We start from the raw sequence: 19,958 nt of genomic DNA, 5'->3' as shown, positions 1-19,958 counted from the left end.
CTGTATTTTTCACATTGCAGATTTCTAGGGCCAGGGCCAGGTTTGTTTCTGCAAAGGAAGTATTTTATAGAATTAGTCTTAGTGTGAGAGTTAGAGTGAGAGGTTTTCTCTCTTTTCTCTTGTCTAAGCTGAACACTATGAATTATGCTCATGTGAGATCAAGAAAAATAATTAGCAGTTAGCACATGTATACTGCTGTGCATGCACAGTGCTGTGAAAAAGTATTTGCCTGATTTCTTCTATTTTTTTGTGTGTATATCTCATACTAAATAGTTTTAAGTTTTCAAATGAAATACAGCATGAAACAAAGGCAACCCAAGTGAACAGATGATACAGTTTTTCTTATATATATATATTTTTTTATTGAAGCAAAATAAAGTTATCCAACACCTATCACCAATGTGAAAAACTAATTGCCCCCTTAAACTTACAATCTGGTTGTGCCATGTTTAGCAGCAATAACTGCAACCAAATGCTTCTGATAACTGGAGATCAGTCTTGTACTTACTATTATTATTTGAATCATTGTCTTGCTGCATAATCCAGTTGCGCTTGAGTTTCAACTTATGGAATGAAGACTGGACATTCTCCTTTAGGATTTTCTGGTAAAGAGCAGAATTCATGTTTCCCTCAGTTATTGCAAGTTGCCCAGGCCCTGATGCAGCAAAGCACCCCTACACCATCACACTGCCACCATCATGCTTGACCGTAGGTATAATGTTCTTTTTGTGGAATTCTTAGTTTGGTTTATGCCAGACCTCCTGTCTTCCAAACAGTTCCACTTTCAACTCATCAATCCACAGAACATTCTCCCAAAAGGTATGTTTTATCAAAATTCAGATGAAATTTAAAGTTCTTCTGGGTTAGCAGTGGTTTGTACTTCACCACTCTTCCATGGATGCCATGTTTTCCTAGTGTCTTTCTGGTAGTGGAGTCGTGACCTTTATTGATGCAGAAGAGGCCTGTAGGTCCTTTGATGTTGTCCTTGGCTCTTTTGTGACTTGCTGGATGAGTTGTTGCTGTGCTCTTGGAGGAATTTTGGAAGGTCAGCCACTTCTGGTTTTTTGGAGTCCCAGAGCCTTTGAAATAGCTTTGTAAGCCTTTCCAGACTGATTTAAAATGGTTTGCACTTATATAGTAAATGGTCTGCACTTACCATATAAGTGAGCAACTTGGGGTTCAGTGTCTTGCCCAAGCCACTTCGGTATGTGGAGTCATGTTGGCCAGGAATCGAACTGCCAACCCTATGATTAGTGGACAACCCACTCTACCACCTGAGCCATAGACACCCCATGTATTTCAATCACCTTCTTCCTCATAATTTCTGGAATTTCTTTAGCAACCTTTTCAACTTCATGCTGTTGAAAAAGTTCTATTTAAATGTTGATTTGATTGAACAGGGTTTGCAGTAATCAGGCCTGGTTGTGTCTAGTTCAGCTGAACCCCATAATGAATGCCGTTTTCTAGATTTCGGGAATTAGTAACTATTAGTAATAAATACATTGTCACACAGGCCCAGTTGGTATTGGATAACTTTTGAAAACAATCATTTAAAAACTGTATTTTGTGTTTACTCAGGTTGCCTTTGTTTTATCTTAGATGTTGTTTTAATTTCTGAAACAATTTAGTATGTGATATACACAAAAACTGTAGAAATCAGGGTGGGGCAAACACGTTTTCACAGCACTGTATATACTGACATCAGTAACCATTATGCTAACATCTTTACAGTAAGATAATTGAATTTTTTAAATTTGGTTACAATTACTGTTTTAAAGGATGAAGTGGCATTAATAAAAGTTCAAGATCCGGACTGGTTTCTGAAAGTAATTAGGAAGTGAATTATGCACATTGAGGCTTTTATTATAAAGTTATTGTAAAATGTCAGTGTTTTACAATTAATTTCACAGGGGCTGCGATAGTTGTACAGGATTTTTCTCTTTAACATATTAGCTGAGATTTCTTGTATATTAACCTGTACTGTAAACTGTGAAATATTAGTTAACATACTTTTAGAGTATAAATATACAGTCATTTGAAAAAAGTACACCCCATGGAATTTGTTGGCTTTTTGACATATTTGGACAAGCAAACATTTGATAATTTTTGAAACAGTGCCTGTTAATAAAGTTGATATACTTGAACAAAACCACAAGGAAAATTAGCTTTTCAATCACTTATTCAACAGAAATATCAATAGATATGAAATTCTTTTGTGAAAAAGTAAGTAGATAGTAAAAAAAACCTAAGGAGCTAGTTTTGCCCCCTTTAGCAGAAATAACTTCTTGTAGGCGTTTTGCATAATTGTCCACCAGGCTTGCTGGAATTTTTGACCACTCTTCCATGCAATATTCTTTCAGTTGCAAGATGTTTGAAGGTTTTCTTGTATGGACTGCCCGTTTCAAATCCCCCACAACATTTCAATGGGATTCAAATCTGGACTTTGACTAGGCCATTCCATAACCTTTCGTTTCTTCTTTTTGAGCCATTCCTTGGCGGATTTGCTACTGTGTTTAGAATCATTATCCTGTTGAAAGGTCCACTTTTGGTTCAACTCCAATTTTCAGACAGAAGGCCTCACATTATCTTCAAGCACTCTGTGATATGATACAGAATTCATAATTGGATCAATGAATGCAAGGCCTGGTCTTTGCCTATATGCTCATTGGCAAAGTGTAGTCTTGCAAAGACTTTTTCCTGGCACACCTACAATGCAGGTCAAATTTGTGCATCTCTTTTTCATTGTAGAAGCATGCACTTTGACACCAACAGTTGCAAGACTTACTAGCAGATCCTGTGATGAAATTTTGGGGTTTTTGGAGACTTCTTTTTTCATAAGACAGTCTGCTCATGGGCTGTATTTGCTGGGACAGCCAGTCCTGGACAAATTGGTAGTCATTTGAAATCTGCGCCATTTGTAGATTATTTTCCTTACAGTTGAATGATGTATTTCAGATAATTTGGAGGTCTTTTTAAATTCCTTGACTTTTTTCTGAAGGTCTTATAGAACTCTTTAGATCTTGGCATGAAACCACACACCTTAACAACAAAGGTAACCCCAGACACTAGATATGAGAGGTGTATAAATAAGATAGGTTCCACCTGCACTTAAGCAGGTTCTAATCACTGGCACCCAATCTTGAACACCTGATTCTAATTTTATGGATTTGAAGGTATGATAAATGTAGGGGTATGCTTACTTTTTCCATGTGATTGATGTCAATTTTGTGCCATTTTGATGTCAATTTTATCCGCCATTTGATTAAGTGTAATTTTATTAATAGGTACTGTTTCAAAGAGGATCAAATGTTTGCTTGTCCAAATATGTTGAAAAAGCCAACAATTTCCATGGGGTGTACTCATTTTTTTCGCATGACCGTATATTTATTTGCATTAAGACTACTGATATCTAAATTAAGTCATTAATTTATGAAATAACCTTTAACAGAAAAATAGATATTAACTGCTTGATAGTAAGTGTACTAGAGAGCGTAAAGGATGTGTGTATGGTGTGTTCTGTTTGGGGCATGGTACATTCTCTTGTTGGTTTGTTTTCAGTCTTTGTAGCTATTTGTTTTGCTGTATTGTGGTGATTATATGATGGGACCTCACTGGGGGCCTAATTACCGTATAGCTGTCTTTACTCTCCAAGGAAGCAATACAGAAAAACAAGTCTTGTTCTGAAAGGCCCCATCCTCCCCCGTGTTCCCCCTCCCTCCCTCGCTCTTTTCCTCTGTGTTTGCCTACCTTGCGGGACTCCACTGAGGATTTTAAATTAGAGTTTTCTTTGAATTTTGGATAAAATGCACTACTTTGCAATCATTTACCTTAACTTTATTTAAGCTTAAATTAGACACAATCTCAGTACTGCATTGATATTAACATATGTTTTAAATTACTGTGTACAATTTGATGAACATTTATTGCTGGTAGGGTAATGGATAAATTACTTGCCACTGTTGGGATAAAACATTACCGCTATTTTGCTTTTAAAAGAGTTGTATTGCAACCATAATCATATCATTTTCACCTGATTCTTGAATGCAGAGGGTTCACTGTGTGTGCATGTACATGTGTATGTGTTGCTTCATATTTTTGTTTAATTTTAGAGACTAGCAAAAGGGTGATGTAAGACATGTCTGTCGTATTAGCGGCGGTGTATAAGTCAGATCATAATTTTGCCTCTGTACACCACCACAATGGATTGTAAATGAAGTAAATTTTCAGCTTTAATTCAAGGGGTTTAACAAAAATATTACATTAACCAAATTACAGACATTTTGTACATAGTCCCTCCATTTTCACGGACAGGTGTGGCCTGTTTCTTTGTTATTTCGTAACAAATTAATGAGATAAAAGATCTGATTCCAAGTGCATTTGGTAGCTGTTCACAGGAACTCTCAAAACGCGGTTCAAAAAGGTGTTAATACAAGTGATGCAGGCCATCCAGACGATCACAGAATTCTTTTATTGTTGAAGAAAAACGCCATCAAAACATCTAGCCAAGTCAAAAAGTCAACTAAAGTAGGCATATCCCAAGAGCTTATTAAGGCAAAGAAATTAAACGTTCTTAAATGTCCAATGAGCTCAGCCCAATTGAGAATGCCTGAATTTACTGAAAACAAAACTGAAGGCAGATAGACCCACAAACAAGCAACTGAATGCAGCTGCAGTAAAGGCCTGGCAAAACATTTCAAGTGAGGAAACTCAGCATTTGATGATGTCCATGGGTATCAGATTTTAGGCAGCATTGACTGCAAAGGATTTGCATCCAAATATTAAAAATGATCCTAATATTTATGATTGTTAGTTTGTCCAATTACTTTTGAGCCTTTGAAAATGGAGGTACTGTAGGCTGTAATTCCTGGTTAATCCAGTTTTTGTTAAACCCCTTAAATTAAAACTGAAATCCTACTCTTCAATCACATCTTGATTGCTTCGTTTCAACTCGATTGTGGTGGTGTACAGAGCCAAACTTCAATGACCTGCTTCAGTTCTTTTGGTCTTTAGCATAATTGTAATGTTATTTAGCATTAGGTAAATTTGAAATAAACTCCAGTGATTACTTGTTTTTTCATATTAGAAATGAACATTGTCAGCTTTATGTTATCAGTTAATCAATTAATATTTTGCTGTAATAAATTTAAATATCAGTGTCTGTGTAAAACTGTGCCAATGTCTACATATAAAGGCACATAGAAAAAAATGCTGTAAAGCAAAATGCTTTCAGAACTTAACTTTGACATAAATTCTAAGACAGTACTTGTCATGACAGCCCTTTGTCATTCTCAAGCACACTGCATACAGTTTTATAGGAATATTGGCTGCTAATTTTGTTTCAGCAACTTGGAGAATCTGGCACAGTTCTCTTGGAGAATTTGACTGTCACAAATACTTAGGTTTTTGCAGGTGAATCCTGACAGCCAGCATTAATTGTTTGGTTTTTAATGTAATATGTTACCTTCTTTACCGAAATACAAACATGTTTTCTATCCATCCATCCATCCATTTTCTATACTGCTTATCCTACAGGGTTACGGGGAACCTGGAGCCTATCCCAGGTAGCATCGGGCACAAGGCGGGGTACACCCTGGACAGGGTGCCAATCCATCGCAGGGCACAATCACATACACATTCACACACCCATTCATGCACTATGGACACTTTGGACATGCCAGTCAGCCTACCATGCTTGTCTTTGGACTGGGGGAGGAAACCGGAGTACCCGGAGGAAACCCCCACAGCATGGGCAGAACATGCAAACTCCACACACCGGGCAGCAATTTTCCAATTGTTTGGAAAAGTAATGTTTGAAAATCTAAAATGTTTTATTATTATTATTATTATTATTATTATTATTATAACAACAAATAAGAGGCCTAAGACGTTTGCACAATACTCTATTAGCAGACACAAGCATGAACATTTTTGGTATATTTGTATTTCATCTTATATGCACTCTAACACTTTTTATTTGTCCTGCTTCATGCATTACTCTTTCTTTCTCTGAGCCCTTGATGAAAACCTCACCCCGTAAAATGAATCCAGCAAAGAGAAAAGAGACCTCATGCTAATTCATAATCTGATGAATAAACATGTGTTTATATGTGTATCAAGTGGAATTCTGTTAAGAGCAGTGAAAGCTTGAGTAATTAATAGAAAAGTTTCTTTATCCACAAACTTAACTCTTCTTTTCTCCAGCTTGCCAACTGCATGGACTGTAAAATATAAATGAAAGTTGTATGTTGAGCTATACATGTTTAGGCTTCTGTTAAAATATGCCTCTATTAAAGATATTTTCTAAACCAAGTGTATTGCAATGGTCCAAAAAATAACTTTTTTCTTTTTCTGGTGCTGTTTAATTTTTTCTTGGTTTAACTTGATTCTTGAAATTTCCTTTTTGGCCACAAACAACAAAAATCAGTATCAAAAGTCAGTAACTTGAAAAATAACACATTTTGCTGCAATAGAGTAAATTACATGACTTTTTCCCCTTTCGTTTTACAGGAATTTTTCGAGCATGCAAAACAACTTTGGGATGATGAGGGCGTAAAGGCCTGCTTTGAAAGGTCCAATGAGTACCAGCTCATCGACTGTGCCCAATAGTAAGTACTTCTTCCTCTTATGTGATCTTCATTTGTATAAGTTGTTCACACTGGACATGACTGAAATTAATCAAATACATAACATTTTACTTAACTCACCATTGCTTTGCTTTGTACATCCTGAAATGGCAGTAAGTCTGTTGTGGCATTGTAATAATCACAAATAAATAGATAAGAAATACAATATATGTGATTTTTAATGATAGTTACTGTATATACTGTGGATCAGTGGTTTTAAATTAAGTAAAATGTGGATATGTATGTTTACATGGAGAATTAGAGAGTTGTAGCAGTGAATCACAGCTTGACAGAAGGTGTGTATGGAAACTTTACAGTATTCAATCCAAAAAAAAAAACTGCACACTTGGTGTACATATCCATCTCTTTTGCCATCCTTGCCATTGCCTTGCTGCTTGATGGGTATATCTGTCTAAAATGCAGGACTTGAGTGAACCTGTCAATCATGAAATCGTGACTTTCAGACAAATTATCTTTTCATTCAAGTAGGCTACTCTTGTAAACGTTGTTCTAAAAAGGCATTCGAAGTGAAATATTTTTATGAATTATGATAGACTTATTATTAAAGTATTCCTTACTTATTTTTGTCTATTTGCAGTGGCATCCTATTTTTATTTTTTTTTTAAGTAGGCATCTAAAAATACAGAATTGAAATGCTCAAAATTAGCGGCAACCTGCATGAGAGGAAGAAGAGGGTTGTGGCAGTTGCTGTACAGTATATGCGCTGGAAACTTGCTTTCTGGAGACTTTCTGCCTTGCTGTATTTCTTTTACTTTTGTCTTTGTATTCATTAAGTTTGGGTTATAGAAGATGGGAAAACCCTTAAAACGTCTTACCCTCAGAAAACGTTATTTTCCGTCTGTGTCTTTCAGATGGAACTATATGTAGGCAGCAAAATGTGAATGAATGCAATTGCATATAGACAAAGGAAAAATGCCTTCTGTCCTATTGGTCACCGCTATGTGTCTGCTGCTTGTAATTTACATAAAGTGAACTTTTCTTGCCACACAATGATTGAAGTTCTCTATCCCGTAATCCCTCACACATTCTGCCACTTCCTGCTGGAAATGAATGGGAGTGAAATATCAGGTGACAGATTTGCATATAATGGACATATACCATATAAGCATATTCAGATTAATTTAAGTAAGAATCTTTGCATCTGTGTTCAAATTCCTTAAACTCTTGATGACTAATTTAGTTATTAATTGAATGATTAAAGCAGAATAAAAGACTCAAAACTATAATTATATAGCAATTCAATAAGCTTTTATTTTAAACCTCCACGTCATCAGTGGGTCCAGACTTATTTCCCACCCTTGTACAGTACTGTAAAAAATTAATTGCCCCATCCTGATTTCTTCTGTTTTTGTGTATATCTCATACCAAATTGTTTCAGAGATTAAAACGAAATCAAAGATAAAACAAAGGCAACATGAGTAAACAGAAAAAAGTTATCCAATACCAACTGGGCCTGTTTGAAAATGTATTTGCCCCGTAGTTACTAATTCCCCAAATGCATTCATAATGGGGTTCAGCTGACCTAGAAGCAACCAGTCCAGATTAATGCCGGCCATTTTCAATCAAATCAACACTTAAATAGCATGAACAGCATGAAGTTGGTTTAAAGGTCTTGCCAGTAACACACTATGCCAAAATTTAAAGAAATTCCAGAAATGATGAGGAAGAAGGTGATTGAAATACATCAGTTCATGTGGTTCTGGGACCCCAAAGAACCACAGTGAGAGCCATTATCTCCATATGGAAAAAAACTCGGCACTGTAGTAAACCTCCCCAGAAGTGGCTGACCTTCCAAAATTCCTCCCAGAGCACAGCAGCGACTCATCCAGCAAGTCACAAAAGAGCCAAGGACAACATCAAAGGACCTACAGGCCACTTTTGCATCAATAAAGGTCACTGTTCCTTCCACTATCAGAAAGACACTGGGAAACATCACATCCATGGAAGAGTGGAGAGGCAAAAACCACTGCTAACCCAGAACGCTCAACTGAATTTTGACAAAACGCACCTTGATTATCCTCAAACCATTTGGGAGAATGTTCTGTGGACTGATTCGAAAGTGGAACTGTTTGGAAGACAAAACAAAGTGTAGACCAAACAAAGAATTCCACAAAAAGAATATCATACGGTCAGCATGGTGGTGGAAGTGTGATGTGTGGGGATGCTTTGCTGCATCAGGGCCTGGGCAACTTGCAGCAATTGAATCCTAAAGGAGCAATCCTAAAGGAGAATATCTGGTCTTCTGTCCATAAGTTGAAACTCGAGAGCAACTGGATTATGCAGCAAGACAAAGATCCAAAGCATAGGAGTAAATCCTAGTCCTATAAATAAATTAAGGATTGATCTCCAGTTATTGAAAGCATTTGGCTGCAGTTGTTGCTGCTAAAGGTGGCACAAACAGAGTTTTAAGTTTAAGGGGGCAATTAGTTTTTCACATGGGTGATGGGTGTTGCTTGCATTCATTCATTCATTGCCTTCATTTCACACATACTTTTTTGCTTCAATAAAAAATAAATAAACAAATAAAAACTGTATTGTGTGTATACTCAGGTTGCCTTTGTTTTATGTTGTATTTTGTTTGAAGATCTAAAACTATTTAGTATGAGATCAAACAGAAGAAATCACTTAATACTTTTTCACAGAGCTGTGACTTCATATCAAATAGATTGAATGTACTTCCTGGATAATTCAAATAACGTGAATTAACATGAATAACTGAATAATACGCTGAGATTTTAATTAGTTACATTTCCCAATATATTTTGTTATCTTGATTATTTGATCTCCATCATTATTATTATACACAGTATGTATGAAAAATACACAAAATCTCTGCAGATGTGGATCCCCTCAATGACAGGTGTGTGTGTGTGTGTGTGTGTGTGTGTGTGTGTGTGTGTGTGCAGTATTTGTGGAAATTCAAAAACTCTATGATAGAGAAAACAACAGGGAATGCGACTGCATTTAGGCTTTGCTTTTGGCTTTCAATGACGTGTTCCTCCATGCACTTGACAGGTAGGAACATCGCAGTTTGCGTTGTTTCAGTGGAGGGGAAGATTACCATGCCCTTTAGGTGGTGCCACTATAGGAGTGTTTACTTCTACCAGAGAGTGAAACAACTGTTGTATCATAACCTGTTGTCCCTGGGGTTGTGTTACCGGTGTTCCCATAGGAAAGTCAATCTCACACCTCATAATGCGCTCCCCTCCACTAAACCAACACGTACAGTATCTTGATATTAAAATCAGTTTGCGCGATCCATAATGCGTAATACATATGCCAGTCTACTTTCATTACATATTTTAAGATGCCTTAGCATCCACTTGGATGAAGCCATAGCGTGCCAGAATGCCCACCACACACCAGCTAATACTGTTTTTGGAAAATGAGTCAAACTAATTGAGAGGAAAAAACTTTTTTCTAAAAATAATTTGATTGTTATCCTGTCTGAGCATGATTAGGTATTGTTAATCACTGAGTGTGAAATGTATACTGGGGGGGACATCAATCTTTTCTACATCCCAGCAACAAAACTGCACTGTCTAGTTTGAAGCATATGTGCTCCAAGAACATTTGTGCTTTGTTGGTAGCTCACATACTTTCAGTTTGCCTACAGTACAGACACACACACAGACACACACACACACACACACACACACACACACACACAGACACACCATGAAATATGTACAAACTGTCATTTCCTAATCTATGAAACGGCACGCATATTGTGTCTTTTCAAGCATGACATAAGATAAACGTCATACCTTGTTTCTCCCAGGAAATTTCCCATTATGTGGAGGATGTATCTTTGAATGCACATTCACAATATACATATGTTGATACACACACACACACACACACACACACACACACACACACACACACAAACATTTGCCAGAATATAGCATGTGCATAGCTCATAACTGGGCTGCTTTGTAACAGCGCTTAACCAACAGCATGTTGTCTATTTTTCACCAACTATAACACACTATAAACAGGCTTAGACGCTTTGTATCCAAGAAATATAGAGTGTTAGCCTATGTGCTACTGTATGTCAGACATTATTCTACACCCAGAGTCTTTGAGAAGATGTTGTGTATATGCCAAACTGTATTGAAGGGTGGTGGTTAAAATTTTTGCTTCGGCCTTGTAGAGATTCATCAAGATATGCTGTATAATCTAGAGCAGCCTTTGCTACTCTGTGTACTATATGTATTCGTGTTTTTATGTTAAATTTTCTTTACTTTTCAAATATCTTTAACTGTTAAGGGCATAAAAAGGATAACTGTCATGTTTTAGAGGCAATTACAAGATTAGATTTGAATTGAAAGTACAAACTAATGCAAAACAGTAACTATATAACTTGTGGCCAAAACTAAGGCAAAGAACAAACATTAAGCAAAGACCATAATCCCAACGACAGAAACAACGGCAGAGAAAGACAAACGTAAGACAAGGAGTGCAGTGAAAACTACGGCTAGTACACATACAGTATCTCACAAAAGTGAGTACACCCCTCACATTTTTGTAAATATTTGATTATAACTTTTCATGTGACAACACTGAAGAAATGACACTTTGCTGTAGTGTATAGTAGTGAGTGTACAGCTTATATAACCTGTAAATATGCGTCATATCCAGAAGTTGTGTACATTTGCTGTCCCCTCAAAATAACTCAACACACAGCCATTAATGTCTAAACCGCTGGCGACAAAAGTGAGTACACCCCTAAGTGAAAATGTCCAAATTGGGCCCAATTAGCAATTTTCCCTCCCCGGTGTCATGTGACTTGTTAGTGTTACAAGGTCTCAGGTGTGAATGGGGAGCAGGTGTGTTAAATTTGGTGTCATCGCTCTCACGCTCCCTCATACTGGTCACTGGAAGTTCAACATGGCACCTCATGGCAAAGAACTCTCTGAGGATCTGAAAAAAGAATTCTTGCTCTACATAAAGATGGCCTAGGCTATAAGAAGACTGCCAAGACCCTGACACTGAGCTGCAGCATGGTGGCCAAGATCATACAGCAGTTTAACAGGACAGGTTCCACTCAGAACAGGCCTCGCCATGGTTGACCAAAGAAGTTGAGTGCACGTGCTCAGCGTCATATCCAGTTGTGTTTGGGAAATAGACGTATGAGTGCTGCCAGCATTGCTGCAGAGGTTGAAGGGGTAGGGGGTCAGCCTGTCAGTGCTCAGACCATACGCCGCACACTGCATCAAATTGGTCTGCATGGCTTTCATCCCAGAAGGAAGCCTCTTCTAAACATGATGCACAAGAAAGCCCGCAAACAGTTTGCTGAAGACAAGCAGACTAAGGACATGGATTACTAGAACCATGTCCTGTGGTCTGATGAGACCAAGATAAACTTATTTGGTTCAGATGGTGTCAAGCGTGTGTGGCTGCAACCAGGTGAGGAGTACAAAGACAAGTGTGTCTTGCCTGCAATCAAGCATAGTGATGGGAGTGTCATGGTCTGGGGCTGCATGAGTGTTGCCGGCACTGGGGAGCTACAGTTCATTGAGGGAACCATGAATGCCAACATGTACTGTGACATACTGAAGCATAGCATGATCCCCTCCCTTCGGAGACTGGGCCGCAGGGCAGTATTCCAGCATGATAACGTCTTTTGCCTTGCTAAAGAACCTGAGGGTGAAGGTGATGTACTGGCCAAGCATGTCTCCAGACCTAAACCCTATTGAGCATCTGTGGGGCATCCTCAAACAGAAGGTGGAGGAGCACAAGGTCTCTAACATCCACCAGCTCCGTGATGTCATCATGGAGGAGTGGAAGAGGACTCCAGTGGCAACCTGTGAAGCTCTGGTGAACTCCATGCCCAAGAAGGTAAAGGCAGTGCTGGAAAATAATGGTGGCCACACAAAATATTGACACTTTGGGCCCAATTTAGACATTTTCACTTAGGGGTGTACTCACTTTTTTTGCCAGCAGTTTAGACATTAATGGCTGTGTGTTGAGTTATTTTGAGGGGACAGCAAATTTACACTGTTATACAAGCTGTACACTCACTACTTTACATTGTAGCAAAGTGTAGTTTCTTCAATGTTGTCACGTTAAAAGATATAATCAAATATTTACAAAAATGTGAGGGGTGTACTCAGTTTTGTGAGATACTGTAAGTGCTCATTAACATGAATGTGATTCAGGTGCAGGTGGTCATGTGACTGTGATGCAGTGAGGTGCAATGGCTGCTGGGAACTGTAGTCTAGAGTTCCTTTTCTGATATTACATGACAATGACCATGAAAAATAATATGCATTACAGAGGCTATACAAAAATGGAAATGTCTAAAAGAATTGATTTACAGTATTATCTTCATGTACTAAATCTAGGTGGCACAGTAGCACAGGGGTAGATTTGCTGCCTCGAATCTCCAGGGTCCTCAGTCCTGAACTCGATCTACTCTCCTTGCAGAAGTTCTGTGCATGTTCTCCCCATGTCTACACGATTTTCCTACAGGTTCTCTCGTTTTCTCCCACCTCCCAAAAACATACTGATAGGTGGATTGACTTCAATAAATTCACCTTAGGTGTGAATGAATGTTTGCATGGTGCCTTGCACTAGGTTGCCACCCCATCCTGTGTGTATTCTGGCCTCCATGTTGCTGAGATAGTCTCCGGATCCACTGTGACCCTGACCATGATAAACGCTTACTGAAGATGAATGAATGAATGAATGAATGAATATCTTAACTCCATATTTCACTGAATAGCCATAGATCTAAAATGTGTATTTAAAAATTTCCTAGATTTAGTGCCTTTAGTTTTCATTCAGGCTATTTGGGATTGTTTTACTAATTAGATTGTAAATTAACATTAAATATTATGTTAATATTACATGAAATTACTTATGTTTATTTGACTGTTTAATGATAGGATAATATAGCTTAGTTGTAATCTAAGTAGGCACTTAAGATTGGAGCACTTCGTTCACAACTGCATTGTTGTTTGTTTATATCCCTCCCAGGGGGACTTGCTTACATCAGATCTGATGTTGTTTGCCCCTGAGAATGAGAGGGAACAAAAGTGCAGCAGTGAAGCCTCATTAATAGACTTCATGAGCATATTGGTCGAGTTGAATATTGTAAAATTTTATCATCAGTTCTTTTATGTTAATGACTGCATTAACAACACTACTCCAACGTAATTGTGCTTTGATGTGTGCATGAGTATCACCATAGGTGATTTTTACCATACTGAAAAGTAATTCTAGTACTATTACTTTATGAAAAAACCCATTCTTTTTTTGTCTACTAATTCAGCCAGTCTCATTTTGTCCATATTAACTATATAATATATCTATTTTAAAAATCTGTAAAAATCCATATGAATTTGTATTAATAACAATCTTTATTGGTCAGAGATTGCCTATTAGTCTTGCTTGCTCTTCATACATACAAATTATTTTAATGAAAAAAAGTATGGAAAAAATATAACCCTGTCCACCCTACCATATGAAGTTACAAGCTGAGTCCAGGTTAAAAAAAAAAAAGGTCTTTTAAACTTTTTATAGTGTTGACACTAATTTTAAATTATTTTTTGTTCACTTTTTGATCAAATTAGTATAATTTCCACAGAGAACATGCACATAATACAAGAAAAGTTAAGAGTATGTTATTAAATAATATTTTAAAATAAATTTCTCCCCATCCCACCACCGTGTAATGTTTGAAGATTCAAGCTGTTTTCAGCTTGCCTGATGGAATTGTGTGAACTAAAAAAGCTGATATTTTTCTGTCAAGTTTACTTGAGTCATAGCCAGGCCTAGAACTTTCATTTTTTGTGGCGTGATAAATTTTTGAAACCTGGACTTAAACACTGCCTGATTATTTCAAGTTGCTGTGTCAAAGAGCATGGCTATATCAATACCAAACTAGCCCACAGGCACTCAGTAGTGACCAATACAGAATATTAATGCACTCTCTCCCCCCCTCTCTCTGAGTCTCTTAGGTCTAGTAATATGTCTCTGTGCATGAATTGATTGAAGGCTATATCTGGCAACACATTCCAGGCTATTGGAGCATGCAGGGTACAAAGTCAGATGTGCTCTAATACAATAGAAAAACCATAGTCTGCTTGTTAATGAGCTGCATTTTTATTCACACAATTGTTCATGTTTGATCTTGTGTCAGTACTTGGCTTTCTTTATGTCTCTTCAGATGCTTAAGAAGCTTCCTGATTTCCTGTGACCTCTTGCATTTACCTGCTTCTTTAACCTAAATAACTGTACAATTTGTCAAGCATAAATATTCCAATATATTTGTGAAACCTCTGAATGTTTGATTCAAGTATTTCTTTCCAACCCTCTGAAAAATAGTACAGCACAAAAGTCTGTTCCTTTCTCAAGTTCACTCCAGTAGGAAGTATTGTAGATGTTTCAGGCTGATAAGTGCCTGGTCCTGCTCACCCTGACTACAGAGAGCACACTGTTCTGCAGTCTGTGAGACATAGAATAAACACATAGCTAGCTGCCATAGATACATACTAGGGATGTCACAATACCAAAAATCTAGTAGTCGGTACCGATACCACCAAAAGTACATGATACTCGATACCAAAGTCGATACCATGGTGTGGTATAAAAAAATAAAAAACTCTCCTGGAGGACATCCTCCTCTGGCTGATACTGGCAGAGAGAGAGAGAGAGAGAGAGAGAGAGAGAGAGAGAGAGAGATTGATTTAGAGAGAGAGAGATTTTTGTTATCAAACACTGTCTGCCAATGAGTGGAGGCTACAGTGGAGGTGCAGCACTCCTAAACCCACGCATACACACATGCACACACATGCACGCACACACACACACACACACACACACACACACACACACACACACACACACACACCCCCCTTATACTCTGAATGCAAGCATTAGTTTAAATTCACTGATATGGTGGCAGGCCAAAAAGATTTATTAAAAGCATGAACATTTGAATAATTATTAGTGACATTAGGGTACATTTTGCTGACAGGACACGGGCAGAATAGCGGTGCATTGTGGCCCATTAGGAGGTAGTTTATAATACTGCAATGTGTTAGCGTCGTTAACAAATAACTGGCTATCACAAACATTACATGGAGCATAACGTTAGCTAGTTTCACGGCTACAATACCAGCTGCCTCAAACAAACATAATATAGGACCGTCTTTCAGGTGCTTCGCCAAATTCCAGGTGTTTCCACGCTTTGTTTGAAATGAACGATAGCATCGTTTTGCACACCGGCTTCACAGAATCAATTATATGTATGTTGTCATCCGCCTCGAATGCGAAGTATTTCCATATTCCAAACCACCTTTCCTCTGAACTAGTAGCAGTGGAGATAAACTTCTGTAGTTTTTCCCGTGTGCTTGTAGTTGTTGTTGTTCTTCTTCTTCACCACTTGTGGACCGACTAAAACACTTGAGTGTATTTGCTGCCCCCATCAGGTCCGGAAGAATTGCAACCTCGGTACCTCCATTAGAACCGGTTCCAATGCTACTCCAGAAAAACAAGTACCGTCACGTTTTAAGAATGTTGGTACCAAAGTATCGGTTCTCGTGACATCCCTAATACATACAAACCAGAGGTGTACACGAGGCCTAGGGGCTTTTTGAATAGGTTGGAATTTGTAGAGGGAGAATGTGAATAATTAAAAAGTTCTCTAAATTGTACACAAATGTTGTACGTGAGAAGTAATACAAAGTCAGTAAAAAGGCAGTTATATGATAGTTTGTGCATTAATTCTCAACACACATAACAATAATCCACATTAGCCACTGCATTCAATATCTACATTGATAACAGTGTGTGTACTCATTCTCACAAGGCATGTTAATGTTCAAGCCGTAACTGTTCATTGTTTAAGAACCATCCATATGTTTGTGTGTGTGTGTGTGTGTGTGTGTGTGTGTGTGTGGTATAAGAGTAGTATCAATCAACCTATTATACATATACTTATATACATAGAGTATATAAGGGGAGCACGGTAGCACACCGTCGCCCGGTGTGCACGGAGTTTGTTCTCCCTGTGCCTCTGAGGGTTCCTCAGGGTACTCCGGTTTCCTCTCCTGGTCCAAAGACATGCGTTGTAGGCTGACTGGCATTTCCAAACTGTCCGTAGTGTATGAATGGTTGTGCAATTGTGCCCTGTGATGGTTTGGGACCCCCATCCAGGGTGTCCCACACCTTGTGTTCCAGATTCCTTGATGAAGTGCATGATTAAGTTCCTCCCAATAAGATCGTATGAATTTCTTTGTAAATTGGAAGACAAATTGTGTCTGTAGACTTTTTAATTCATTCTGATGACATCATTAATAAAGATTAATGAGCCCATTCCAGAAATAGCCATGCAGACCAAGCCATGACACTAGCCATGCAAGCCAAGCCATGAACATGCTTGTCTTTTCTGTTTCTATGTTTTGGATAATGAGCAGATCCATTCTTTCACCACACTTTAACATTTCCATCACTTTGATAGAGGTTCCAGAACTTTTGTGGTGCGTCTTTGTATTTCTTTATGAATTACAATCTGGCCTTCTGATTCATACTGCTCATGAAGGGTTTACAGCTTGTGGTATGGCCTCTGTATTTCTGCACTTGAAGTCTTCTTTGAATGGTGGATTATGTTACCTTTACCCCTGCCATGTGAAAGTTGTTAGTGATTTGTTGTAAGTTGTTAGAGTTGTTAGTGACTGCTGTTTTGGGGTTTTTCTTACATTTACATTATTAATTTAGCAGACTCTTTTATCCAAAGCGACTTACAAATGAGAAACTACAAGCAAAGCGATATATCAAGCAGAGAACAATACAAGTAGGGCTACCATACAAGATCTATTAATTGAGTTCTAGAAGAAGCAAAGTGTGCAGAGTAGAGGTGTAAGTGCCAGAGTAATTTTTTTTTTTTTTTTTTTTAGGGGTTGGTTACTTGTTCACGGAAGAGGTTGGTCTTTAGCTGTTTTTTGAAGATAGTGACAGATTCTGTGGTCCAGATTGAGGTTGGAAGTTCATTCCACCACTGAGGGACAGATACTGTGAAGGTTCTGGAAAGGAATCTTGAGCCACGCTGAGTAGGCACTACTAAGCGTCAGTCATTGATTGATCGCAGATTGCGTGAGGGAACGTAAGCCTTCAGGAGAGTGTTGAGGTAGGAGGTCTTCTTCACAGGTCTCACAATGTTTCTGTAATCAACTGCTGTTGTTTTCCTTGTCCGACCTGTTCCATGTCTGGTTGTTAGGTTTCTTTCTTTTTCCAGACATTCCAAATTGTTGCATTGGCTATGCCCAATTCTTATGCAATGGCTGTGATAGATTTTCAGATTTTTTTTCTCAGCTTCAAAATGGCTTGCTTTTCTCCCATAGACAGCTGTCTGGTCTTCATGTTGGTATATCCTTTTAAACAACAAATGCAGTCCTCGGAGATGAAACCTAAGGCTCAAACCAAGAGGAGACATTCAGAGCTATTAATTCTTTAAGCAATCAATTTAACAGGGCACACCTGGGCAGAAAGAAACACCTATCACTCACATGTTCCAATGTTTGTTATTACTTGAAAAAATTGGTGGGTTCAAACAAAAAGCCATAAGTTGTTTAACACAACCAGATGTAAATATCAGGAAATGAACACTACATCATCTGCTTCAACTTCCCTATCTCACAAACTGCCATCTTTTATTGATCACTCAAAATGACCTGAACCTGCGACTGTGACATGCTCGTGTAGCCACAGCAGCGTCGGGCAGAGTAAATTAATAATAATGCTAATGCTACAAGGTGGGGTTTAATTCAAACGTCTTTATTAAATAATTCCTCACCAATCATAATCAAGAGTAGCAACTGTTCAGTCTGTAAAGATACAGTACACTGATCGTTCTTATCTTTCCACGGGTTCAGTTTGAGGACTGGTTTGTGACGATAGATCTAAAAGGTGCATATTTCCACATGCTAGCTTTATCCCCTCGCACCTTCACAAAGTGCATGGATGTCATTCTGGCTCCATTGTGACTCCAGGGCATCCGTGTACTAACCTACCTGGATGACTAGTTAATTCTAGCACGATCCAGGGAACTGGCAGTTCAACATCGAGATGTTGTTCTCGCCCGCATGAAGAGCTTGGGGATCAGGTTGTTTGAAAGTATGCTTTCTCCAGTGCAGTGGACAACTTTTCTAGGGGTTATAAGGATTCTACTACGATGAGGACATTTCTATCCCCAACATGCGTAGGGTCAATCCTATCATCATTGAGCAAGATAAAGCTGGATCTTGGCATCCCCTCCAGGCTCTATGGGAGACTATTGTTGCTTATGGGCAGCCAACATCATACCATTGGGCCTATTGCACAGGAGACAGTTTCAGTGGTGGCTGAGAAGTTGGGGGTTTCGCCCAAGGACGAAACCTCTGAGAGTAATCAGTGTCACTGTGCTCTGAGAATTTGAGTGTCCCCGGTTTCTAGCCTTGGGTCACACTCTACGGGTGTCTCCTTAGCGCAAGACGGTAATGACAGACACCTCCCTCACGGGCTGGGACGCGGTCTTGGAGAGCTGTCCAGCTCACGGTCTCTGGAGCGGCCCTCATCTGGAATGGCATATAAATTGCCTAGAAATGTGGGCCATATTTCTAGCACTGAAATTCCTTCTTCCTCAATTGAGAGGTCACCAGGTGTTTACAGACAACACAGCGGTGGTCTCATATATTGACCAACAGGGAAGATTATGTCCACACCCCCTGTTCAGGCAAGTGCAACTAATTCCTCTCTGGGCAGAGGGAACATTTTGTCAGTGAGTCCAATGTACATTCTGGACCACTGGAATGTGGGGGTAGACATCCTGTTGAGGCAGGGGCTGAGGCCCAGGGATTGGTGGCTCCATCCACAAGTGGTGGAGTCCATATGGCGGAGGTTTGGCCAAGTGGGACTGCATGTGTTCGCCTCCGAGGGAACAACACGAGGCCTGCTGTGGTTTGCCCATACTCCTCCCGCACAATTAGAGCTGGACGCCATGGTGCACATGTGGCCGAGGTCACATCTGTATGCTTTTCCCTCGATCGCTCTGCTCCCACAAATTCTAGCGAGAGTTCGCCAAGACAGTCTATGTCTGCTGCTAGTAGCACCTTATTGGCCAGCTCAAATATGGTTCTCAGTGATAATATCCCTGCTAGATGGCACTCCTTGGGAGTTTCGCATCTGCAGTGATCCACTGTAGACCAAGTGAACTGCACAATAGCTACAGTCCTGGAGTTCTTACAAGAATGTTTCTCAGTGGGGTGGACTCCTTCTACAGTCAGGGTTTACATGGCCGCCATTTCGGCCAGCCACGCCCCTGTTAAT

The 19,958-nt window shown here is 39.0% G+C and overlaps 1 protein-coding gene across 1 annotated transcript in view; it reads left to right on the top strand.

Moving 5' to 3' along the window:
* Nucleotides 1-19,958, top strand: part of gnal (guanine nucleotide binding protein (G protein), alpha activating activity polypeptide, olfactory type) — a 108,707-nt gene that overhangs the window by 25,055 nt on the left and 63,694 nt on the right. The window contains exon 5 of the mRNA XM_017452842.3: nt 6,508-6,605. Within this exon, the coding sequence (XP_017308331.1) occupies nt 6,508-6,605 (98 nt within the window). The remainder of the gene's footprint in view (nt 1-6,507; nt 6,606-19,958) is intronic.

The sequence above is a fragment of the Ictalurus punctatus genome, chromosome 23 (genome assembly GCF_001660625.3).
Source record: "Ictalurus punctatus breed USDA103 chromosome 23, Coco_2.0, whole genome shotgun sequence".
NCBI classification, from domain to species: domain Eukaryota; kingdom Metazoa; phylum Chordata; class Actinopteri; order Siluriformes; family Ictaluridae; genus Ictalurus; species Ictalurus punctatus.
Note: the sequence above shows the minus strand (reverse complement) of the source record. Positions and strands in the feature narration are given on the sequence as shown.